The sequence below is a fragment of the Narcine bancroftii genome, chromosome 8 (genome assembly GCF_036971445.1).
Source record: "Narcine bancroftii isolate sNarBan1 chromosome 8, sNarBan1.hap1, whole genome shotgun sequence".
Classification (NCBI taxonomy): Eukaryota; Metazoa; Chordata; class Chondrichthyes; order Torpediniformes; family Narcinidae; genus Narcine; species Narcine bancroftii.
In genome coordinates, this window is record NC_091476.1 from 155661898 (window position 1) to 155689233 (window position 27336).

At 40.7% G+C, this 27336-nt stretch overlaps 1 protein-coding gene across 12 annotated transcripts in view; it reads right to left on the bottom strand.

The window, feature by feature from the left end:
• The window catches only part of LOC138741432 (synaptotagmin-like protein 1), a 126763-nt gene that overhangs the window by 17485 nt on the left and 81942 nt on the right, over positions 1-27336 (bottom strand). For all 12 annotated transcript variants that reach the window (XM_069895519.1, XM_069895518.1, XM_069895522.1 and 9 more), the window contains 2 exons: positions 14347-14449; positions 4014-4175 (listed from right to left, as the gene is read on the bottom strand). In XM_069895519.1, coding sequence (XP_069751620.1) covers positions 4014-4175; positions 14347-14449 — 265 coding nt within the window. The remainder of the gene's footprint in view (positions 1-4013; positions 4176-14346; positions 14450-27336) is intronic.

Sequence of the window (27336 nt, forward strand, 5' to 3'; positions counted from 1 at the left end):
TCTGCTGCTACTGCCCGCTCTTCCATCTTGTCCATTTTCTTTCCCATTTCTGTTAAGGTCATCTCTATTTTATATATTTTCTCTTCTGTGTTGTTTATTCTTTTTCTTAAATCCTTAAATTCCTGTGTTTGCCATTCTTTAAATGACTCCATGTATCCTTTAATAAGAGAAAGTATATCCTTTATCTTGCCTTTCTTTTCTTCTTCTATTTCATTGTACTCTTCCTCTTCCTCTTCTTCTTCCTCTGGGTTGGCCATCTGTTGTTTCTTTGATGCCCTTTCCTCGTCTTCTTTCTTGTTTCTATTGTCTTCTGTGGTCTCTTCTTGCTGCAGGTGTTCTGCAGCTGTCGTTGCCGGCTGTGGAGATCGACTCCCCAGCTGGTCCCCCCTCCCGTCGGTGTGTTTCTTTTCATTCGCATTGCGCATGCGCGAAGAATCGCGCATGCGCGGTTGCGCACTTTTACTCGGCTCTGTGAGCCATTTTTGTAGTCCATTATTTACCGACCTGAGGGAGCGGGTTTCTCTCTCCGCAGCGGGCCTCTTCGGACAGGTAAGGCCTTCAGCTTTTTCCTCCTTTGTCTTCTCTTCCTCTCTTCTTACCGTTGCTTTCGATTTTTCTTTTTTTGTCGCCATCTTCTTTCCACCTTTATACTCACTTTTCTGTAACTTTTATTTCTGTGCCTTTGTGTTTTCCTTTGTTTTTCCCGACTTTTCTGGAGAGGGCTGGAGTTCACCGTCCGGCCACTACTCCATCACGTGACTCCTCTCATCCTGCTCTCCTTCATGCTGTTTTATTGGTATGAGTAGCGGCTCAAGGGATAAACAAATCCTGGAGAATGACAATCAAGCTGGGATTATTCCAGTGACATAAGGCAGACTCGTCCACCGAGGAGCAGCAGAAGAGCAATTAGTACAAGTTCAACATAGATGACTGAAAACAGCAGATTTCTGAAAAGATTCGTTGTAATCTTTGATTATGTGGAGAATTTTTTTGAAAATTTTATTTATCATTTGCATCAATACAAACATTAACTCAATAGACATAATCTTATAATAGCATAATACAAAATGATACCATTTCTTTCCATTTTCTCTCCACCCCCTTCCTACTACCCCCTGAAGAAAAGAAAGAAAGAGAAAAAGGAAAGAAAGAAAAACACCTACTATTATTACCATAGTTATCATATTTTCTAGCTATTAATTATTAACTGAGAGGAACGGGTGGCATGGAGGGTGTGGATGGACTTTAATTCACAAAATCCATATACAGTTCCCAAATCTTGTTAAAATCTCCCAATCTGATTTTGCAATTCAATGTTCCATCTATCTACTGTTACAAAATTCTCAATTTTCCACGTTATTGCTACGCATTTCTTCGCTGCCACTATTGCTATACCCCAAAATTTTATTTGATATTTATCAAACTTCAATTTCATATCTGCTTCATATATTACAAAGCACAAATATTCTCTGATCTTTTTGTATTTTTATCTTCATAATTTGTCCTAATAATATACTCAAATCCTTCCAGAATTATTTCACTTTTAGACAAGACCAGATCAAATGTAAAAAGTCCCTATTAACTTATTACATCAAAAATATTTATCAGAATAATTGGGATTAAGACCATTTAATTTATATAATTGATGTAGAAAATTGTATTGAACCATTTGAATCTAGTATTAATCATATTTGTAAAACTTTCTTGACACAATCTTGATCATATTTCTTCTTGATTTTGTATATTTAAATCTTTTTCCCATCTTTGTTTAGATTTATATAAATCCTTTTTCCCCCATAGTATCTTGCAATTTTATATACATATTGGTAATAAATGTCTCAATAAATGTATCTGTAATTAAATATTCAAATTGACTTTGTTCCGGAAGTCTAAAATTCTTACCTAATTTCCTTTTTAAATATGATTCAAGTTGATAATATGCAAAAGTTGTATTATTTTGCATGTCATATTTCTCCTTCAATTATTCAAAAGTAAAAAAAAAACCTAAAAAAATCTTTTATCCTCTGTATACCTTTACCATACCAACGATCAAATAAAGAATTGTTCAAAGTAAAAGGAAGACATTGATTTTGTCGGCATCATTTTAGGGATTTGATAATTTTTAATTCCTCTCTTCATATGGATCCCGTTCCATATCTTCAATAAATGTTTCAAAAATAGGTACTTTTATTTTCCCTTTTAGTAATTCACTATTCCACTTATACAAAAATTGCTCTGGAGTAGTATCTCCAATTTTATTAATTTCAATCTGAACCCAAGCTGTTTCTCACCAATTTGATAACAGGAGGAAAAGAATCTTAATTGAGCTGCTTTATAGTAATTTTTAAAATTTGGTAATCTCAGTTCTCCTTGTTCAAACTTCCAAGTTAGTTTTTACAAGACTATTCATGGCATTTTACCTTTCCAAAAAAATTCCTGTACTTATTTATTTAAATTTTGGAAAAAAAATTCTGGTAGTAATGGGTAATGATTGAAACAAATATTGTATTCTTGGAAAAATATTCATCTTAATACAATTTCTGCACCCTATTAAAGTTATTAATAACTCTTTCCATCTTTTTAAATCATCCTCTATTTTTTTTTTACATACTGGTAAATAATTTAATTTAAATAAATTGTCTAAATTTCTATCCATTTTTATTCCTAAATATTTAATTGCTTCTTTTTGCCATTTGAACATCATCTTTTTTTTGACTTTGTATAATCCATATCAACCTTAGACATCACTTCACTTTTATCAACATTAACTTTATAACCAGATACTAAACCATATTCTGCTAATCTTACGTTTAATTTATTCAGTGATATTTTTGGCTTTGTGAAATAAATTACAACATCGTCTGCAAATAAACTGATTTTATGTTCTTTATTATCTATCTCTAAACCTTTAATTTCTTTATCTATTCTAATTGTTTCCGCCAAAAGGTTCTATAGCCAATGCAAATAAAAATGATGACGACGGACATTCTTGTCTAGATGATCTTTCTAAATAAAAAAGGTTTTGATATTTGTCTATTTGTAACTACTTTCTCATTTGGTTGATTATATAATGCTCTTATACAATTTATAAAAGCATTCGGAATTCCAAATTTATTTAATTATTGTAAATTTTAAAAAATTCCATTCTAATCTATCAAATGCTTTTTCTGCTTCTAATGCAACTGCTACAGCTGGCTTCTTTTTTTGATTATGTGGAGAATCTTATTAATCTTTGCTGATGCATTTGGGATTTTTAATAATCATGTATCTTTTCTTAGCATGGTTTTATGTTAGAAACACACTTTAGAATAGAATGTAATTTGAGTTGGAGTTGATATCAGAATTACTTGTGACAGTACAACATTGTTCTTACAGTGTACGTACATCGAGTTTTTTTTTGACATGCTCAGTTTTTAAAAGAGCAGTATATATTGTAAATGTATTTTGAAGAATCAACAATGAGAGAGAGAGGGAGAGGAAGGATGGAGAGAGAAGAGGGAGGAGAGAGAGGAGAAGGAGGAGAGAGGGAGGGAGGAAGGGTACCATTAAGTACAGTGAGATGAATTTTTCATCTGTTTCTCTTCAATGTCCACTCTGCTTGATAAGGTGCATTCAGATTATAAATGCTGGAAACCACAAAGCCATACTTGTGAAAGTAATGTCTATCACCAGTCTCACAATAGCAAGGAGAAATTGGCATTTTATAATTAACTGCAAATATGGGTGTGTTTTTCTGCCATAAAGCTTATCACCTAACTGGAGAATTTCCTTAATGAGCCTAAATTGAGCATTATGGTTATTTTCCACAATTAATTATACTCAATTTATGCCTTTGGAATTTAAAAAAAAATATGTGCAAGATCAGATTAATGTAACCACAGTGAAACCTAAAGAGGTGGATAATTTGTGGTCTCACCCTCATGACAGGAGTTTCCTGGATGAATAGTTACAACACAGACAACTGGATAATACATGAATGCGGATCAATGTACAGGGCAATGACAAAATCTTACCCGTGGCTGAAGGGCGTAGGTTGTTGGTTCTGTATTTCTCCAGTCCCACAGTTCCAGTGAGATCTCCACCTCCCCGAGGAAGAGATTGTGCCCAAAGTGATCTCTGTGCCACACTGAGAGGTTCAGAGTCCGACTCTGCAGATCTGCTTTTTCTCGTTTGTACTTTAGTGTAAAAAAGTAATCAACAGCAAAGGATGAATGAATATATCAGGCATAACACAACAGTCAACAAACTCAGACATGAATTGGTAAAAACCTCACCCAAAGTTTTGGAGGAATTATCATAGCTGTAGGATTATATCATGTAAGCCAGTATATATAGTATATGCCAGGTGTCTGAGCATATATCTAATTTCTGGAATATATAGTGGTGTATATATTGGTCTATGTATCTTTATGTCAGTACATGGATGAAATACATGTCAGGACGTGTCTGTGTAAAAGAAGATCTGTCAATTTATACTTTGTACATTATCCCAAGGGCATCAGTTTATAAATGTGATGTTTTCTTTCATTGTAGTTAAATGAGACCGTATATTTCACAGGAAAATTATCAATTAAAAACTAAGATCAAAGTTACAAAGAGATGTTAGGCCAAAAATGTAATAAAAATTGCAGTTTAGAAAAGCATCTTAAAAGGTGGAGAGTAAAATAGAGAGATCTAAGAGAGTTTATTTGGCTCTACAGCCCCCTGAGGGCCACAGCAAATTGAAATAAAAGCCTTGTTTTCTCTTCACCTCACAAAACATATTTTTTAATGTCCTTTATGTCGTTGGTAGGAGAGAAGTACGGAAGAAACCAAACCTTGACTGCTTCACAGGGAACGGGGCCCATAAACCGAGTCCTAGGTGGCCAGAGCCAAAATAAAGTTGAGAATGGCCGTATAGATGACAGTTTCCAGGTTCTAGTATTTCCTAATTTCAAAACGTGTAATCTTCAAGGAAACGTGGGGACGATATTCCAAATTGCTATCTTATTAATTCAATAAGCCAAACTTTGTAGATGCAGTTTTATATAGCTTTAATTTGTTGATAAAATGGATAAACACTTCGCATAACTTTGCAATTAATATTTTCATAACAATGAATAAATAAAGCATTTAATTATATTTAAAGATATAACAATATTCAACTTTAAAGTTTCAAAATAAGACGAATTCAAAGAAAATTATCTCCTTCATAGTTCGTTGAAGAATGAGATGCAAGCTCTTAGTCTGTGTGGATATTACAATATATTATGTCATCATCACTATGGTAACACCATAAACAATACTTTTTCTTAAAGAGATAGGCACAAAGTTAACCAAGAATCAAAAACACAAGGTTTTAACCTTTACTGGCTGGTCTATGGAGATAAAGGCACAGATAAGGAAATCCCTATATCAAAATGTATAGAGAAGGGGTAGGAATGGAAATCCATCAAGAATAGCATTGAAATAGTTAAGAGTGGAAATTATAAAGACTAGGATGAAAGTTCCAGCAGGAGCTAAGACTACGTTAAATGATATTTCAGAGGTAAATGTATTGGAATGTACATGTACAATCAGTAGATATTATGTTTTGCCTAATGGTACACATATGGCCATTTTCTGACAAGCCAATATGTAGGGCTACATTGCAGTATCCCTCTGCATGATATACATCAGGTGGTATATATGATGAAACCACTGTAATTGTTGGTGCTGTCTAATATGAATGTATTATATGGGCTGGCCCACCCCTGTACCCGTGACTCCTCCCCTCTGAATTCCCATAAAGGCAGTTACACCCAAACTCCTCTCTCAGTACCTGCCTTGGAACCGGGCCAACAACATGCGAAAAGTGCTAGTTGTTTATGGTGATTCAAGCCTATTTAATAACAAGAGTTATTGATAGGGTATCAATTTAATCACCAAACTTTCATGCCATGAGGAAGGCAATATGGGCGAATAAACTGGACCCCAACCCTAAAGCTCTGGAGGCCTCCATAAAATTCAACCAGTGGCTGCACTCCTCAACGCCTTCATGAGATGCAACAATGTGCAGAGCGAAGAAGATAAACGGGATCTGCTCTTCGCACAGGTCAGCCTTTCAAATGATCAGAGAGTGCAGTACTTACACGGCCACAATGGTGCTCCTGCAGATACAGTACCATATCCTGATGAATGTCATCTATGTCAGGTATCTTCTGGGCCATCATCTGGTGAGTCAGTGGATGAGTATATGTGGGTCTTGTGGGAGCTGGGGCGAACCTGTGGCTGCAGAGAATATTCTGCTGCTTGGAGGAGCTGATCCGAGATGCGTGTGTAGCCAGCTTCAGGTCAGATCACATCCGCCAGAGACTCCTGGAAAAGGGTGATCGGAGCTTGCAGGAAGTCGTGGATCTGGCCAAATTGCTTGAAACAGTGCAGCAAAATGCGAAGGTATTCTCCTCTTGCAACGCGGCCACCCTGTGGGGAGCATGGGTGCCACTATCTTGGGACGTGGGATCCCAAGTTGCTGCCATCAAGCTCCCGAAGTGTCACTTCTGTGGCGATGCGAAATATCCACGTAGGAGCTGCTAGGCCAGAAATGTGATTTGTTCCAGCTGTGGGAAGAAAGGCACGACGAAAAGGTATGTAGGTCCAAACCTTCCTCCAGCAGCACTGCCTATGAGCAGCACCTTCACCATCTTGGACTGCGTCACTTCAGGTTGGGGCGAGTGATTTGGCGGGACTATGGGGATGACAACCTGGGACAGCACCACTTCCAGCGTCACTTCCAGCAGCAAGGAACAGGACTGCATGCACGCAATGGGAGCAGCCATCTTGGAGGGTGCCACCAAACAGGTACAGTAGCAGCAAATTGGACAGCGACCAGATGGTGGCCTTGATCATCCTGGACTAGAACATACTGCATCAGCTAGCCAGGTCTATGATGGACATTGAGGTAAACGGTCACGTAACAAACTGTCTATTTGATACCAGGAGCCTGCCTGGTCACATTATGGCTTTACTCCCTCGAGGTGATTCCAGCTAAGTGCAAAGTCTCTTTGGCCTCTAGATCCAACTCGACCGAGATCCACAGCTTCTGCCCGTAACATTGAGCGTGTGTAGCATTAAATACAAAAACTTTAAACTCTTCGTTATGCCACAGTTCTATGCACCGGTCATATTTGGACTGGACTTTCAGTGCCATCTCAAGTGTCCTAATGGAATGTGGCCAATCTGCAACCCGAAATCTACTCTTTATCCATCCCCTGGGTCCCATCACCACTCCTGTTCACGAACCTCACCTCTGACTGCAAGCCTCTCACCACCAAAAGCAGGCAATACAGCCCTGTGGATAGAACCTTTATTAGAATAGAAATTAAATGACTTCTGACTGAAAGCATTATAGAATATAGCACCAGCCCATCAACTGATTCACCCAACTGGATGCCTACCCCCTCCCCCACATAGCCAACATCGTGATCGAGATCTCCCAGTATCAGGTCTTCTCAACCATTAACCTTAAGTCGGTATACTACCAGCTCTCAATCCACCCGGAGGACAGCGAGCACATGGCATTTGAGGCAGACGGCCATCTCCACCTCTTCTTCCGGGTTCTCTTTGGAGTCACCAACGGGGTTTATGCCTTCCAGAGGGAGATGGACTGGTTGGTGGATGATCATGTGTTAAAGGCCACATTCCCCTATCTGGGCAACATGACCATCTGTGGCCATGACCAGCAGGACCATTATGCCAACCTACAAAAATTTCTCCATACAGCCAAAAAGCTCTACCTCACATATAACCAGAAGAAATGCGTGTTCTATACTTCATTTCTGGCTAAGCTCAGTTGCATGGTGGAGACTGGTGTCATTGGGCCCTACCCTGACCATATGCACCCACTATTGGAACTCCCACTGCCCTACAGCCTCAAGGCCCTGAAAAGGTGCTTGGGGTTCTTCTCCTATTACACCCAGTAGGTCCCTAAATATGTAGATAAGGCCCGTCCTCTGGTGAGAACAACTACCTTCCCTCCATCGGCAGAAGCCCAAATGGCTTCACAAGCATCAAGGATGACAATCGCCATAAGGAAAATGTTGGATGTTGTAGGAATGTTGTCTGGTAAAGAGTTGAAAATAAGAAAACAGAAATGGAAAAGGAGGAAAGGTAATGATGGAAAAACGGAAAGAGAAGATAAACAAAATATAAAATGGCTACGCTGAACTATATGACTCTAAATATTAATGGAATACATAACCAAATTAAAAGGAAGAAACTACTAAATTTACTGAAAAAGGAAAAAATAGATATAGCATTTGTCCAAGAAACACATTTAACTGAATTGGAGCACAAGAAATTAAAGAGAGATTGGGTAGGACATGTAACAGCAGCATCGTATAATTCAAAAGCAAGAGGAGTGGCTATATTAATTAGCAAAAATGTGCCATTTAAAATAGAAGAGGAAATAATAGATCCAGCAGGGAGATATGTTATGATAAAATGTCAGATATATTCAGAGCTTTGGAATCTACTTAATATATATTCACCTAACGAAGAAGATCAAAAGTTTATGCAAGATATCTTTTTGAAGGTAGCTAATACGCAAGGGAACATACTAATAGGAGGGGATTTCAATCTGAATTTGGATCCAAATATGGATAAAACGGGGAAAAAAATTAACAGGAAGAACAAAGTAACCAAATTTATAATTAAATCAATGCAAGAAATGAAACTTGTGGACATATGGAGGAAACAAAACCCAAAAGAAAAGGAATACTCATACTACTCGACTAGACATAAAACATACTCAAGGATAGACCTATTCCTGTTATCAGCCCACATACAAGGGAGAGTTAGGAAAACGGAATATAAAGCTAGACTATTATCGGACCACTCACCCCTGTTATTGGCAATAGAGCTAGAAGACATCCCTCCAAGAATGTATAGATGGAGATTAAACCCCATGCTACTTAAAAGACAGGATTTTAGAGAATTTATTGAAAAACAATTAAAAATGTACTTTGAAGTAAATACGGAATCAGTGGAAGATAAGTTTATACTATGGGACGCAATGAAAGCATTCATTAGAGGGCAAATAATAAGTTATGCAACCAAGATGAAGAAGGACTATAATCAGGAAACAGAGCAGTTGGAAAGGGAAATAATAAACATAGAAAAAAAATTAGCAATAAAGGAAGATACAACCAAAAGAAGAGAATTGGCGGATAAAAAAATAAAATATGAAACATTACAAACATATAAGGTGGAGAAGAATATAATGAAGACAAAACAGAAATATTATGAACTAGGGGAAAAAACACACAAAATCCTAGCATGGCAGCTTAAGACAGAGCAAACTAAGAAAACGGTATTGGCAACAAGGAAAAAAGACAAACAAATTACATATAATCCAAAAGAAATTAAGGAAAACTTCAGAGAATTCTATGAACAATTATACCGAACCGAAAACGAAGGGAAAGAAGGGAAAATAGATGAATTTTTGACTAAAATTGAACTACCAAAACTACAAATAGAGGAACAAAATAAATTAACAGAACCATTTGGAACAGTAGAAATACAAGAGATAATAAAAAATTTACCAAATAATAAGACACCAGGAGAGGATGGACTCCCAATAGAATTCTACAAAACATTTAAAGACCTAATAATACCGCCCCTCCTGGATGTAATCAACCAGATTGATGAGACACAAAACTTACCAGATTCATGTAAAACAGCAATAATTACAGTGATACTAAAACAAGGGAAAGATCCACTCTCACCAGCGTCATATAGACCAATATCTTTGCTAAACACAGATTATAAGATAATAGCTAAACTATTAGCGAACAGATTAGCAGAACAGGTACCGAAAATGGTAAATTTAGACCAAACTGGATTTATCAAAAAAAGACGCACAACAGACAATATTTGTAAATTTATTAACTTAATTCATGCAGTAGAAGGAAATAAAGCACCGGCAGTAGCAGTTGCTTTAGACGCAGAGAAGGCCTTCGACAGAGTAGAATGGAATTACTTGTTCAAAGTATTGCAAAAATTCAGTTTACCGGAGAAGTATATTAATTGGATTAAAGCATTATATAAGGGACCGTTAGCGAAAGTGACAGTAAATGGACATGTATCAAAGCAATTTAACTTAAGCAGGTCAACGCGGCAGGGATGCCCACTATCACCATTATTGTTTGCGCTAGCTATAGAACCACTAGCAGAATCGATAAGAAGAGATAATAATATAAAAGGAATAAAAATAAAAGACAGGGAATATAAAATCAGTCTGTTTGCGGATGATGTGATAGTGTACTTAACAGAACCAGAACTATCAATAAAAGAACTATATAAGAAATTGAAGGAATATGGAGAAGTGTCGGGATACAAGATAAACGTAAATAAAAGTGAAGCAATGCCTATGAATAACGCGGATTTCTCAAAATTTAAGGAGGAATCCCCATTCAGATGGCAAACGCAGGCAATAAGATACCTAGGTGTGCAAATAAACAAAAATCTAGGCCAATTATATAAACTCAATTACAATCCACTAATGAAAAAACTACAGGACGATTTAGAGCATTGGAAAGAGCTACCACTAACACTGATAGGAAGGATAAACTGTATTAAAATGAACATTTTTCCAAGGATACTATACTTATTTCAGGCATTGCCAATACAACTGACAGAAAAATTCTTCAAAGAGTTAAAGAAAATAATAAGGAGATTTTTATGGAGAGGGGGGAAACCGAGGATAGCACTAGACAAATTAACAGAATGGTATAAACAAGGAGGCTTACAATTGCCAAACTTCAAAAATTATTATAGAGCCGCACAATTAAGGTACCTATCAGATTTTTATCAAACAAGGGAAAAACCAGACTGGACGAGACTAGAATTAGATAAAATAGGGGAAAAGATACCTGAACACATATTATATAAATGGGACGAAAAATTGGTACAACATAGAACTTCTCCAGTATTACACCATCTCCTCAATATATGGAAGAAGATACATGTAGAAAGAAATAAAATAAATTACCAAATACCAAAACTAATATTGACGCAAAATAAGCTACTCCCTTTTACAATAGACAACCTTGCCTTTAGAAAATGGGAAAAAAAAGGGATTAAAAGAATAGAAAATTGTTTTTCAGGAAGTAGATTCTTATCCTTTGAACAAATGAGAGATAAGTACAATATAACGGGAGATACAGCGCTGGCATATTACCAACTGAGATCCTACTTGAAAGATAAATTAGGAAGCAACTTGAGTTTACCAGAGGGAAGTAACCTTGAATATGTGATTACAGATACAATGTTAATCAAAAGATTTATAAAAAATATGTATATTAAACTGCAAGAAAAGGAAAATGAGGAAACAAATGGTAAAACTAAACAAAAATGGGAACAAGATTTAAATATAAAGATAAAAAAGGAAACATGGGAGAAGTTATGCTCTGGAACGATGAGAAATACAATAAATACGAGGCTGCGTATGATACAATATAATTGGTTACACAGACTATACATTACACCGCAAAAGTTAAATAAATGGGACCCAACAGTATCTGATAGATGTTTTCGATGTAAAAAAGAAAGGGGAACAACAATTCATGCAATCTGGACATGTGAGAGAGTAGAAAAATTTTGGGATGATCTCAATCAGATATTAAATAAAATAACAGAAAACAATATACCAAAGAATCCAGAGATCTTTCTCCTAAGTAACATAAAAAATAAAGAATTTGGAATTGACTTGGAGGATGCACAAAAAAGATTTGTTAAGATAGCCCTAGCTGTAGCAAAAAAATGTATTATGTCAACCTGGAAATTGGAAGATAATTTGAAAATACAACAATGGTATATAGAAATGAATAAATGTATTCCATTAGAAAAAATAACATATAGTTTAAGAAATAATATTGAAATATTCGAACAAGTATGGGAGCCTTACATTAAATACAATAGCGAAAACCTACCGGGAACAAACATTACCTAAGTTGATGGAAGGAGAAGAGAAGAAAAAAATGGACTCAGTAGAATTTCTGGTGTATTTTTGTTGAATGACAACATTGTCTAACTGAATTAATGCAACCTAGATTGTATAACTAAAATGGATGAGAGGGGGGAGGGATGGGGGGGTGGCTTGGGAGGAGGGAGGGGGGAGGGAGAAAAAGTCACTGTAAATGTGTGGAAAAGAAAAAGTGTATATCATGGCTATTGTGATTTATGGTGTGAAAAATAAAAAATTTAAAAAAAAAAAAAAAAAAAAAAAAAAAAAAAAAAAAAAGGATGACAATCGCCAAAGCAGCGATGCATGCTGTGGACTAATCCATCCCGTTCCCGGTGGAGACTGATGTGTCCAACTGTGCCTTGGCTGCCATGCTTAACTAGGCAGGCAGACCTGTGCCATTCTTTTCCTGCACCCTCCAGAGCCCTGAACTCCAGCACTCAGCTATTGAGAAGGAGGCCCAGACCACAATGGAAGCAGTGTGCCACTGGAGACACTACCTGGCCGGAAAACCATTCACCCTGCTGACTGACCAATGAGCAATCAATTTTATGTCTAATAATAAACAGCAGGGGAAAATCAAGAACGACAAGATCCTGAGGTGGAGAATTAAGCTATCCACCTACAATTATGAGATAGATCTTGTGCCTGCCTGGGAAGCTCAACGAGCCATCGATGCACTGTCCCAGGGGACAGGCGCCAATGTGCAGATAGACCGCCTCCAAACCCTCCAAAACAACCCTTGCCACCCTGGGGTCACCATGCTCTACCACTTTGTTACAGCTCACAACCCTCCCCTACTCAGTGCAGGACATCAGGTAATTAACCCAGAACAGCTCAGTCTGCATGGAGTGCAAACTACAATTCTACCAGCCAGAGGAAGCTCATCTGATTAAGGCCACCTGGCCCTTTGAATGTCTGAGTATGGACTTCAAGGTCCCCTCCACCAACCAGGACATGTACTCACATTTCCCATTTGCTATCCCCTGCCCAAACATGACCATGGCCACGGTCATCAACGCGCTGCACAACCTGTTTACTCTGTTTAAATACCCCTTTATGAGTAATGAATTACACCAGTACCTGCTGGCCAAGGCCATGAGCAGGACCCACCAGCTAAAAAACACAAGGGAACGGCCAGGTTGAAAACGAGAATGCCACCGTTTGGATGGTAGTCCTTCTTGCCCTCTGGTCGAAAGGCCTGCCCATTTCCTAGTGGTAAGAGGTCCTCTCAGAGGCTCTCCACACTACCAAGTCCCTCCTTTGTACCGCTACAAATGATACCCCACATGAAAGGCTATTTTCCTTTCCCAGGAAGTCAGCATCAGGAACCATGCTGCCATTCTGGCTGATGACCCCAGGGCCCGTTCTGCTCCAGAGACACATCAGGAGCCATAAGACAGACCCCATAGTTGAGAAAGTCCACCTGCTCCACGCGAACCCCCAGTACACTTACATGGAGTACCAAAATGGGCAGAAAGACACTGTTTCCGTCTGGGACCTGGCGCATGCAGGAGCCCCCACAATCGATCAACCAGTAGCCCCAACCCCATGATGACCAGCAACACAATCGCGTATCTGGCCCCACCAATGGCACCCGTTGCCCCACCCCAACCACAGACCGAACAACCCACACCCCCCTATGACCCAACTAATTTTTTTCAGCCACCAGACACCCAGCCTGTCATGCAAAAAACCACTCAGGAGCCAACAGTTGAACCACAGCCGGCACTACGAAGATCGCAATAGCGGACAAAACCACTGGACAGGCTGAACCTGTAATGGACTTTGATCGACTTCACCTCGCTGGATTCTGTTTTAAAAGAAGGGGTGAATGTGGTGGAACAACTGTGTAACTCTTAGAGCTGTCTAGTATGAGTGTATTGTATGGGCTGACCCACTTCTGTACCTGTGACTCCTCCCCTCTGAATCCCCAAAAAGGCAGTTACGCCCAAACCCTTCCCTCAGTACCTGACTTGGAACCATGCCAGCAACATGTGAGATGTGGTTGCAGTTTATAGTGATTAAAGCCTTTTTATGCTCATGTTGGACGTGCCATTTCTGTCACTTTACATGATGAAATGTCAGATGTGTGTGAACATATGATTTATATTTTGGAGCACATCTTTTGGAGGAGGTGGGCGCACTTGGCAATTGAAATGACAGTAAAGCAATCAGTGTTATTAAACCATGACACTTACAGCAACTTTGGAGTTTCTGTATTAAACCTGGCCTGTGCAGAAACTCCAAGTTTCTATCAATAATATCCACAAACTACACCTTCTCCAGTGTAGTCCAGATTGACCTGATGAAAGATTCAGGTACTTATGAATATTGAATGGTAATTGAAAGATAACTGATCTCACCGTTAACTGCTCATTAAATGTAGGATTCAGGGTTTTCTTCTTCACCGAGGTCTTGCGCTTGCTTTGAGATGATTTGTCTGGGAGTAGGTAACTCTTTACGTAGCTATTAAAGGATGAAGTTCGCAAAATCAATACTTCATACAATTTTCCTTACAGCTATTCAGAGTAATGCTGGGAACTGGTTTTATCCCTTTCACATATACACACAAACCAACAACTTTTATTTAAAAGGACCTTAATATAGCAACATATCCCAAGATAATCACAGCAGCTGTCGAGAATCAAAATTGTGAAAACTGCACCATGCATGGATAGATTGGTCTAATAAACACATTTCAAAGATCACAAAGGAGTAAAGTGAGACTTAGAGAATTATAGAATATTTAGGAAACAGAAGGAAGCTATTCAGTCCTTTATCTCTAGCAGGTACAGAACTGTGTAGGAACCAAGGAGTTTAGTAATCATGGAAAAGTACAAAGAATGTCAGAGTAAAACAAAATGGAGAAACCACTTTGGTAGGAATGATGAGTCATAAGGAAACATGGGAAGGTGTTGATTGGAACAGAAGATTATGGCCCAGACGAGAACAAAGAAATAATTAGAAATATCTGGGGTATGGATTGACTTCTGATCAAAACAACAGGATGTTCTGGCCTTGGGGATTAAGATAGGAGGTCTACACCATAGATAATTTCAGAGCAGGAAATTGCTTGAGATAAATCTTATGCAAGGAGTCTATCAAAAAAAAACCCAACTCTTGGTCAAAATAACAATGTTGATCTATATAAACAGAAGAGACTGGACAGTAGGAGTCAGTCTTGGGAAATAGTTCACCGAGAAGGTGACCTATGAACTAATGACTGAACCAGAGCTCTGTTAAGCTTTATTCTTGTGCTATGTAATAAACTGATTGTGAAACCGAATACCTTCTCCTATCACTTCATTCAACGAGCACGCTGGACTCAGCCGACACAGACCAAATTGAGGGTAGGGTAAAGCCAGAGTCTGACAACTGTCCAGTCTAATTCCAGTTTCCAGTAAGTTTCCAGCCCTGCATCTCAAGGTTTTTCCAAACACACTGTATTTTTTAAATGAGACGAGGGCTTCTGCCTCTACCACCCTCCAAATTCCTATAATCTTTCAGGTGCTTTTCTTTCCTTCTCATCTCCTCTCTGATCCTACCAATTGATTTTAATTGCTCTGTGATTTTTGACTTAACTGCTAAGAGAAACAATTTCTTCCTATGTACCCTATATGGGCTCCACATTATATACAGTATATCAAATAATTCCCCCCCACTCTCCTTTCTTCCAAAGAAAACAATGCTTCTCTGATCTCACAGCTAAGATTTTCCAATCCTGGCAACAATCTCGTCAAATCTCTTTTGCACCCTTTTCAGTGCGTTCACATTTTCCCAAAATGTGGGGAACACAACTCTGCATACCTACATGTGGTCCAACTAGATTTGAATACAGTTTTCGCATAACAATTATGCTCTTTAATTGTATGCTTTGTCTAACAAGGGAAAGCATCCCATTTGCTTTTTAAACCAACTTACTCCCTTCTTTCTACCTGTAGTGATCTGTGGATATGCATTTCAGACTCCCTCTATTCCCATTTGTCTTTTACTGTATATTTGTTGTGCATTCTCTGGTCTTGTTGCACCTAAATGAAATGACTTCTCTGGACTGTATTCAATTTGGCATTTTGCTTCCCAACCAACCAAATCATCTGTATCTTCCTGCAGTCTATAGCTTTCCTCCTTTCCCTTAACCACTTGGACAACGTTTGTATCAGCAAACTATAACATGTTTAACTACTAATCATTAGTATGTAGTAAAACAGAGGTCGACAGCATCGAGTCCACGCTGCTGAAGATCCAGCTGCGCTGGATGGGTCACGTCTCCAGAATGGAGGACCATCGCCTTCCCAAGATCGTATTATATGGCGAGCTCTCCACTGGCCACCGTGACAGAGGTGCACCAAAGAAAAGGTACAAGGACTGCCTAAAGAAATCTCTTGGTGCCTGCCACATTGACCACCGCCAGTGGGCTGATAACGCCTCAAACCGTGCATCTTGGCGCCTCACAGTTTGGCGGGCAGCAACCTCCTTTGAAGAAGACCGCAGAGCCCACCTCACTGACAAAAGGCAAAGGAGGAAAAACCCAACACCCAACCCCAACCAACCAATTTTCCCTTGCAACCGCTGCAATCGTGTCTGCCTGTCCCGCATCGGACTGGTCAGCCACAAACGAGCCTGCAGCTGACGTGGACTTTTTACCCCCTCCATAAATCTTCGTCCGCGAAGCCAAGCCAAAGAAAGAAAAGTAAAACAAAAAGCAAAGGAAGCATTGAATCCTGTAAATCACAGCGACTGCAACCTTCAGTCACTTAAATATCTATTTACATTACCTTTTGCTTCCTGGCCCTGAAATCAGTTTGCCACTCCCCCTCAAATTCCATGGGTTTCTCATTCATTTCACATTCCAGACATTCTTTCTAGGCCCTTTCATGCCAGGGCTCCACCTGGAGGCTGGTTGTAAGTGCAGAGGGAAAACTTACCTTTCAAGGAGAAGCTCTAAAAGGCTGTTCCTGCGTCACATTCATGTTGAGCAGTGCCTCATAGCCCCCTGTGGAGCCGATGGAGGTGGGGCGGCTGGTGCCGTAGCACCACCCATTATAAATACATGCCAGAGCTGGTGATGAGCAGCCCCAAAGGCTGAAACAGCCTGGTGAGGTGCCAGAGCGGTTGGCAGGGCTGTCAGCCCACACTGGCCCCTGGCCTGATGGCTCCATGCCCTGACGGCTCCTGTTGACTGCCCCTGCCCTGAGGGGGTCATGGAGGGAGAGGGGTGAGTGGATGGGAGAGAGAGGGAAGATAGGTCGCTGGCTAACAGCATCATTGCAACGTCATCAGCCCGCCCCTAACCAGTTGCTTGCAGCAGATGTACATTCATGTGAGGCAGCGCTCTGCCAATTATCCTTCCCTGAAAGGGATTACAGTCGGCAGGGAATCTCCACCTTTACAGTTGGACTTTATCACTGCATGAAAGTGCCTACTGAGTTTCTTCCTTTTACCCACTGTTATATTCAGTGGAAACTTGGGACTATTTTATGCTGGAGCATGAACACTGCAAGACTGTAAGAGCCGCATCACACTTGAGTGGTGAGCATGCTCAGTGCAACAGTGTAATCATACATGACTAGCAGCCTAACCATTACTGATGTAAGTAAAAGTTTGTGTTGTAAACTTACAAACTTCTCTGAGTGTTTATTAAAACCTCCGATGGTACAACCAAGGACATAACATGGTGGCAGCGGTGGGACTGATAGAAACCCACATCATGTAGGAAAAAAAAACCCTATGAACCAAGATAAACACCAAGAGAAGGAAACAAAGAAAAAACACCATTATCAGATTACCAGAGCTGAAGAAGAAGATGGCCGCAGCAGCATTACACCCAGTCATGGACGGGGAAGCTGACGATGTCATAGAAGCTTTTAAAAAGTTCAAACAGAAGTGCAACCTGGCATTCAAATGTTTCCTCAAGGGAATCACACCAGAGGAAAAGGTTAGTTACATCCTTCTTTGGACGGGGAAGCGAGGACTAGACCTGTTTAATAGCTGGGAGCTGGCTGAATAGGAAGAAAATAACCCAGAAAGAATATTAGAAAAACTTTCATCTGGAACCAAAATCCAACCATAGAATAAAGCGATACGAGTTCCAGGGATTAAAACAAGAGCCTGATGAGTCAGTAGATAATTTCCTCACAAGACAAAAGAACATTGGAGCAAAATGCAAGTTCAAAGAAATCGAGGAGAGAAGAGTCGACCAACTAGTCTGGGGAAGTTCTCATCCTGAAGGGCAGAAAGCTCTCATCGGAAAAGACAGCCTGAAACTAGCAGATGCCATAGACGCAGCTAGGGCCTTTGAGGCCCCTAGGAGGCAAATGCAATTCCTCTCCGTGCAGGCCAACACGCAGCACAGAGAGGGAAGGGTCGATGCCAATAAAGCGCACGTAGAGGAAGTTGCAGACATCTGAGAACTGCAGGAGGTGGGGCAGACTACACCTCTTCAATGACCGCAAGAAATGCCCCGCATATGGTTCGAAGTGCAGGACCTGTGGGAAGGCCAATCATTGTGAAAAGATATGTAGGTCTGACATGAACAGAGAAAGAAACCAAGAATACAGGAAAGTGCACCACGTCAAGGGAAGTGACAGCAGTGACTCCGACTCACTGACACTCGGCATCGAAATAATACTCCTTCATGAGATGTCCAAGAAAGGGAAGGGAGAAAAAAATGAATTGCACACCACGATCCAAGTTAAAAGAAAGATCAGAAACAAACCAACAACAATCAACGTGAAAATAAAGTTGGTTACTGGATCACAAAACAACATCCTCCCGCTTAGGCTGTACCACCAAATGTTCCCCGAGTACATAAAAAATGGGTACATTAGAAGCTGCAAATGTCACTCTCACAGCCTATGGTGGCCTCGTGATTAAACAACTAGGAAAAGTCCAAATAAAAGGCAAACATAAAGGAAAGAGCTTCATATGCACATTCTTTGTGGTTGACGCCGATGGACCAGCAATCCTAGGCCTGAATAGTTGTCAAAAATTACAGCTAATCTCTGTAAACAATGAGATCAAGGAGAAGGAAATGTCCAAGAGGATCAATAGCGACACCCCACTTGAGCAACGCCCTCCGATCACAAATAAGGCCGAGCTCATGGACACATACCTTGAATGCTTTGATGACACAGTCGGGTGCTTTGGGTACTTTGAATACCACATTACTATAGACGCAAAATACAAACCAATAATCTATGCTCCACAGAAGGTGCCAATAGAGCTGAAACAAAAGCTAAAGCAGGAGCTGGAAGAAATGGAAGTAAGATGAGTAATTGCAAAAGTAGTAGAGCCAACTGACTGGGTAAGTTCTATAGTAGTAAAAGAAAAACCGAATGGCCACCTAAGAATATGTCTGGACCCCAAAGACATAAACCAAGCAATCAAAAGAGGGCACTATCCAATACCAATGCTGGAAGACATCACTTTGGAACTAGCGGGATCCAAAATCTTCAGTAAGCTAAATGCCAAGAATGGGTATTGGAATGTCAAGCTGGATGAAGAATTGACACTGCTAACAACTTTCAATGCTCCATTTGGCCGGTACAAGTTCCTGCCTTAAGGTGAGCCAAAGCATCTTCCAGCAAAAGATAGTTGAGATCTACATGGGATGCAAGAGCGCTGTCGACATCGCAGATGACATCCAGATTTTTGGCAGAGATGGGAAAACTCACGATCTCCACCTACATGAGGTCATGGAAAGAATAAGAGGGGCCGGCATCAAACTCAGTGCAGACAAATGCATCATTAAGGTGGAGGAGCGCCAGTTCTTCGGAATGGTGTACACACCTGAAGGGGTCAGGCCAAGCTCAGAGAAGGTAACAGCCATGGGTGAAATAGAACACCCAAAGGACATAAAGGAACTAAGAAGCTTCCTCGACCTAATTCAATATATGAGTTCCTTCAACCCACACATGTCAGACCACACAGCCAACCTCAGACAGTTGCTGAAAGAGGATGTGGAGTTTCAATGGTCACCATCGCATCAGTGAGATTTTGACAAGCTTAAGGAAATGATCTGCAGAGAAGTAGAACTGAGCTACTATGACAGGAAAAAAAATCTGTCAGATTACAAGTAGATGCTTCCATCAGAGGCCTCGGGGCAGCATTGGTGCAGGAAGGAAAACCGATATCCTTTGCCTCAAAGGCCCTGACAACAGCAGAGACCCAATATACCAATATTGAAAGGGAGCTGTTGGCAGTCGTATATGGATGCAAAAAATTCTACAAATTCCTCTATGGGAGACAGTTTGTGGTAGAGAGTGATTATCGTCCACTGGAACATGTTCAGAAAAAGAACCTAAGCAAGGCACCAGCCAGATTACAGAGGATACTCCTCCGGCTCCAATGTCACGACTTTACCTTGAAGTATAGGCCAGGGAAGGAAATGGTACTTGCTGATGCTTTGTCATGTCTTTCCCCAAATGAAAAATACGAAATGAAAGACTTGGAAATCAAGATACATCACCTTGTCAGGGTAACCAATAACAAACTAAACCAGATTAAAGAAGAAACTGTAAAGGATGAAGAGACACAGCTGCTCTCCCAACAGGTGATACAGGGATGGCCAGAAAGGATAAAACAAGTACAGCCTACAATACACCAGTATTGGTCTATCAGGGACGACATATCCCTGCAGAACGTTGTACCACTGGCCGGGTCTTGGCTGACAATGCCAGAGACAATGAAAAAAGAAATTCTCCAGAAAATACACCAAGGCCACATGGGAATGGAGAAATGCAAACTAGAGCAAAGTCAGCAGTGAGAACTGGATAGGCATGTAGAAGGATATCGAAAACATGGTGGCTACATGTCTGGCATGCCAGAAATACACAACAAAAAGAAAAGATGATACCCACAGAATTACCCGCCAGGCCATGGCACACAGTGGGAACAGACCTGTTCACAGAAAACCAAGAATGGTATCTGATTGTGTCCTGCTACTACTCCAAATTCCCCTTCGTCAGGAAAGTGAAGGACCTGAAAGGATCAACCATCACGGCTGCAGCACATGCGCTCTTCACAGAACAGGGGAGACCCGAACAAGTGATATGTGACAATGGGACCCAATTCACATCACGTGAATTCAGAGAACTAGCTGCAGAATATGGGTTCATCATCAGTACTTCATCACCACATTACCCCAAAGGCCATGGATTCATTGAGAGGCATGTACAGACAATTAAATGCACTCTCACAAAGTGTTGAGAGACAAAGGAAGATCCCTATCTCACCCTTCTGTCACTGCAAGCCACGCCTTTAGAGCCGACATGAAACCCCTAGCAAAGGTTCTGAATGGCAGAAAGTACAAGACAACCCTGCCAAGCAAAATCCATCCACCAGACGACCAAGAGGAAACAAGAAGAAAGCTGACTAACATACAAGAGGAAAGTCATCAACATCTAATCTTCTTCTTCTTCTTTGGCTTGACTTCGCGGACGAAGATTTATGGAGGGGGTAAATTGTCCACGTCAGCTGCAGGCTCGTTTGTGGCTGACAAGTCCGATGCGGGACAGGCAGACACGGTTGCAGCGGTTGCAGGGGAACATTTGTTGGTTGGGGTTGGGCGTTGGGTTTTTCCTCCTTTGTCTTTTGTCAGTGAGGTGGGCTCTGCAGTCTTCTTCAAAGGAGGTTGCTGCCCGCCGAACTGTGAGGTGCCAAAATGCACGGTTTGAGGCGATATCAGCCCACTGGCGGTGGTCAATGTGGCAGGCACCAAGTGATTTCTTTAGGCAGTCCTTGTATCTCTTCTTTGGTGCACCTCTGACACGATGGCCATTGGAGAGCTCGCCATATAACACGTTCTTGGGAAGGCGATGGTCCTCCATTCTGGAGACGTGACCTACCCAGCGCAGTTGGATCTTCAACAGCGTGGATTCGATGCTGTCGGCCTCTGCCATCTCGAGTACTTTGATGTTAGGGATGAAGTCGCTCCAATGAATGTTGAGGGTGGAGCGGAGACAACGCTGGTGGAAGCGTTCTAGGAGCCGTAGGTGATGCCGGTAGAGGACCCATGATATGGAGCCGAACAGGAGTGTGGGTATGACAACGGCTCTGTATACGCTTATCTTTGTGAGGTTTTTCAGTTGGTTGTTTTTCCAGACTCTTTTGTGTAGTCTTCCAAAGGTGCTATTTGCCTTGGCGAGTCTGTTGTCTATCTCGTTGTCGATCCTTGCATCTGATGAAATGGTGCAGCCGAGATAGGTAAACTGGTTGACCGTTTTGAGTTTTGTGTGCCCGATGGAGATGTGGGGGGGCTGGTAGTCATGGTGGGGAGCTGGTTGATGGAGGACCTCAGTTTTCTTCAGGGTGACTTCCAGGCCAAACATTTTGGCAGTTTCCGCAAAACAGGACGTCAAGCACTGAAGAGCTGGCTCTGAATGGGCAACTAAAGCGGCATCATCTGCAAAGAGTAGTTCACGGACAAGTTTCTCTTGTGTCTTGGTGTGATCTTGCAGGTGCCTCAGATTGAAGAGACTGCCATCCGTGCAGTACCGGATGTAAACAGCGTCTTCATTGTTGAGGTCTTTCATGGCTTGGTTCAGCATCATGCTGAAGAAGATTGAAAAGAGGGTTGGTGCGAGAACGCAGCCTTGCTTCACGCCATTGTTAATGGAGAAGGGTTCAGAGAGCTCATTGCTGTATCTGACCCGACCTTGTTGGCTTTCGTGCAGTTGGATAACCATGTTGAGGAACTTTGGGGGGCATCCAATACGCTCTAGTATTTTCCTGCTCACTGTGTCGAAGGCTTTGGTGAGGTCAACAAAGGTGATGTAGAGTCCTTTGTTTTGTTCTCTGCACTTTTCTTGGAGCTGTCTGAGGGCAAAGACCATGTCAGTAGTTCCTCTGATTCTGAATGGCAGAAAGTACAAGACAACCCTGCCAAGCAAAATCCATCCACCAGACGACCAAGAGGAAACAAGAAGAAAGCTGACTAACATACAAGAGGAAAGTCATCAACATATAATAAACATGCACAAACACTACCGGAACTCTTCAGAGGGCAGCATGTGCATGTTCAAGAGGCAGAGATAAAAACCTGGAGTCCAGCAAAGATTGTAGAGAAGCTGAGACACCAAGGTCATACATCTGGTAGACAACTGAGACGAAACAGGATCCACATTCACCCAACCCCAGATCTGACACGGAAAGTGCCAGAAGTACCAGCAGCTTCTAAAAATCCAACAACTTGTGAAGGAATGTGAGTAGAAACCCCAACCAACAACAACGTAACAACTGAACAGCAAGCAACAGGAGAACCGAGGCAAACAACACCACCACTCACAACCGTACTAACACCACCGAAGCAAGGTCTTCGAGGTGGAGAAGCAACATCCTACCACCAGTGTGATTCCGCTGAGAAGAATATAGAACTGCAATTGTATAATTAGAATATTTAATTCTTAATGGCAAGTCCAGGTGAAGAAGCAGTAACAATTTATTTTTAAGAAATTTAAATCTTAATAAATCTTTTAATTTTTAGACTTTTTTTTAAAGAAGGAGGGATGTTATATACAGTGGAAACTTGGGACTATTTTATGCTGGGGCATGAACACTGCAAGATTGTAAGAGCCGGATCACACTTGAGTGGTGAGCATGCTCAGTGCAACAGTGTATTCATACAGCCTGACCATTACTGATGTAAGTAAAAGTTTGTGCTGTAAACTTACAAGCTTCTCTGAGTGTTCATTAAGACCGCCGATGGTACAACCTAGGATATAACACCCACTCTGAATCAATGCTAATGCTCCCATTCGCCAGTTAAATTTATTCAAAACATTCCAAATCCCAGGCAACCTGCCAGTGGGGATATCAATGAGATGCAACTTACCCATCTACACAAGTTCTACTTTCAAAATTATTTCTAATGCTCTAAGAATCTAAAATCCTCCCTCCTGACCATCTACATATTATAATGTTATTGTATGTTACATATTCATCTGCATTATTCTACTTTTGCTCAAGGCATATAATCTGAAGATAAGTATTTCAAAGTTCTGTTTTGTAATCTGAAGATAAGTACTTCAAAGACCTTTGATTTTTAAGACGGTCTTGCTATTTTTTTCCCACTTTTAGCTCACACTGTCCACCTGCACATGCCTCATTTTTAAAATAAAAATCAATCAAGACCCTCACTGCATTGAATTCCCCATTGACTAAAATCCTGGGCTTGGTACTCTATAGGAATAGTATTCTGCAAATAGTATTCTGCAGAACTGAATTCCTACATTTGTACTTAGAAAAAATCCATGGACTTCTGCTGACAAGTAACTGGCTATTTAATTGTGTGACTTCCACTGGCTGATAACTGATTTACTACTGGCTAACACTGAGAAAAAAATAATGTTAAAAGAGGGTGGCCTGGTTAGCATAGCTGTTAATTCAATACCATTACAGTATCAGAAACGAGGGTTCGAATCTGGCGTTGTCTGTCAGGAGTTTTTATGTTCTCCCAATGTCTGCGTGGGTTTCTTCTGGGTTCTCTGGTTTCCTCCCTCTGTTCGAAACATACCAGGGGTTGAAGGTTAATTGGGCAGCACGGGCTCGTGAGCCAAAAGGGCCTGTAACTCTGTTGTGTGTCTAAATCTTTTTTAAAAATTAGATAGGATGATCAATAAATACAACTGCAAAACCCAACTAAATCCCAAAAGGTGATCGAGCTTAATAGACTTAACATTTCCACATCCACCAAAATCAGTATGTTAGTGTAAATGTATATGTTAAAGCTCCGACAAAAAAATTAAACCTAGGAAGGAATTCCAGAGTGCAGAGGCATTCTCAGCAAATTCTCAGCAAAGGCAGAGGAATTAAAACTGGGAATCCTAGAAATGAAATAGAGCACAAGTATATTCATAAAAAATGAGTACGGCACAGAAAGTGATAACTTCAGTTTTCAACATTAATGTAATTCTTAATCAGGTACAACACTGGCCAACAAGCACAGGGCAGAGTTGTACTATGCGGTGGCGGTGCAGAGTACAACTAAATAAGCACTCTTCATGATGCAGCAGACATGTATTCTGGATCTTATTTTGAAACCAAATATGTAACGAATGTTTTCAAACAGTACAAAACCACTGGAGGAACTCAGCTGTGTGGTGGTACACCACCAGCCAACCTCCACAGAGCCAGGCTGGCTGTGGCTGCAGCAACTCAGTGTGAGGTCTCGGGAGGCCGGCTCAGGCTTATATCCCGGAGGGTGATTGTCACCCGACCGGGTGGGGCTTGATCCCTTCAGGCCGACTGATTGGCAGCAGGCCAGGTGTTGTCCTGTCCCCTTACACTCCTGCAGGTACAGAGGATGCACCCTGCAGTAGGCTGGTGGTGTACCACCTCAAGCTGGTTCACAAGATCACAAGATAAAGAAACAGAAGTAGGCCACTTGGCCCATTGAGTCTGTTCCAAGACTCTATTCTAAGATGAACTATACTCACACTTAGTTCCAATTGCCAGCCTTTTCTCCATATCCCCTGATGCCCTGATCAATTAGATACTTATCAATCTCCTGCTTAAACTCTCCCAGTGATCGGGCCTCCACCGATGTATGCGGCAATGAGTTCCACAAATGCACGACCCTCTATGAAGTATTTTCTCATCTGTGTTTTAAATGGATAACTTCTAATTTTAAGTCTGCCCTCTTGTCCTTGATTCACCCACCAAGGGAAACATTTTATCTCCATCCATTCTGTCAAAACCTTTCAAAATCCAAAATGTTTCTATGAGATCCCCTCTCATTCTCCTATACTCCAATGAATACAGTCCAAGAGCTGCAAAACATTCCTCATATGTTAACCCTTGCATTCCATGAATCATCCTAGTACTCTCTCCAACAACATCACATCCTTTCTAAGATAGGGAGCCCAAAACTGCACAGTATTCCAAATGGGGTCTCACCAGTGCCCCATAGAGCCTCATCAACACCTCTTTACTCTTATACACTATTCCTCTTGAAATGAATGCCAATGAAGCATTCACTTTCTTTACTACCGATCCAACCTGGTCATTAACTTTTAGATTTCCCTGCACGAAGATGCCCAGGTCCCTTTACATTTCCGAAGTTTGAATTTTGTCCCCATCCATATAGTTCTCTGCCTGTTTATTTCCACTACCAAAATGTAGAACCATACATTTCTCAACATTGTATCTCATCTGCCATTTTTTGGCTATCTATATCCTTTTTCAACTTTTCAGTTTCTTCAACACCTCCTGTTCCCCCACCTATCTTGGTGTCATCTGCAAATTTGGCCACAAAACCATTCAATCCACAATCCAAATCATTAATATACATTGTAAACAGTAACAGCCCCAAGACCGACCCCTGTGGAACACCATTTGTTACAGACAGCCATCCTGAACAGGATCTCTATTTCAACACTTTGCTTCCTGTCCATTAGCCAATTTTCTATCCAATCTAATAGTGTCCCTGTAATTTCATAGGCTCTCATCTTATTAAGCAGCCTCACATGCAATACCTTATCAAGAGCCTTCTGAAAATCCAAATATACAACATCTACAGCCTCCCCTTTGTCTATCCCATTTGAGATTTCTTCAAAAAATTCCAATAGGTTAGTCAGGCAGGATCTACCCTTCAAGAAACCATGCTGACTTGGACCTATCCTGTCATGCATCTCTAGGTATTTCAGAGCCACATCTTTGAGGATCGACTCTTAATACCTTCCCAATACAGACGTCAGACTAATAGGCCTATAGTTACCTTTTTTCTGTCTCCCACCTTTCTTAAACAGCAGAACCACATTTCCAACCTTCCATTGACTTCTATTGTCCTGGAAAATCTTCACCAATGGGTCCACAATCTCCAAAGCCACCTCTTTTAGAACCCATGGGTGCATCTCATCTGGTCTGGGAGATTTATCAATCTTTAATCCATTCATCTTTCCTAGCACTATTTCTTTAGTAATCATAACTGCATCTAATTATACTCCCTGAAACCTCCATCTATCAGGTATATTGCTAATGTCTTCCACAGTAAAGATTGATATAAAATATTGATTAAGTTCCTCTACCATTTCTTTATTACCCAATACAATTTCCCCAGCATCATTTTCTATTGGTCCTATGTCTACGCATGCCTTTCTTTTACTCTTTATATATTAAAAAAACTCTTAGTATCCTTTTTTATATTGTTTGCCAATCTCCTTTCATAATTCATCTTTCCTAATGACTTTCTTTGTCTCTTTCTGTAAATTTCTAAAAGATTCCCAGTACTCTGTTTTCCCACTAAATTTAGCTTCATTGTATGCCCTGTCCTTTGCTTTTATCTTAGCCTTCACCTCTTTTGTTAGCCATATTGGTGCCATCTTTCCATTGACAAATTTCTTTTTCCTTGGAATATA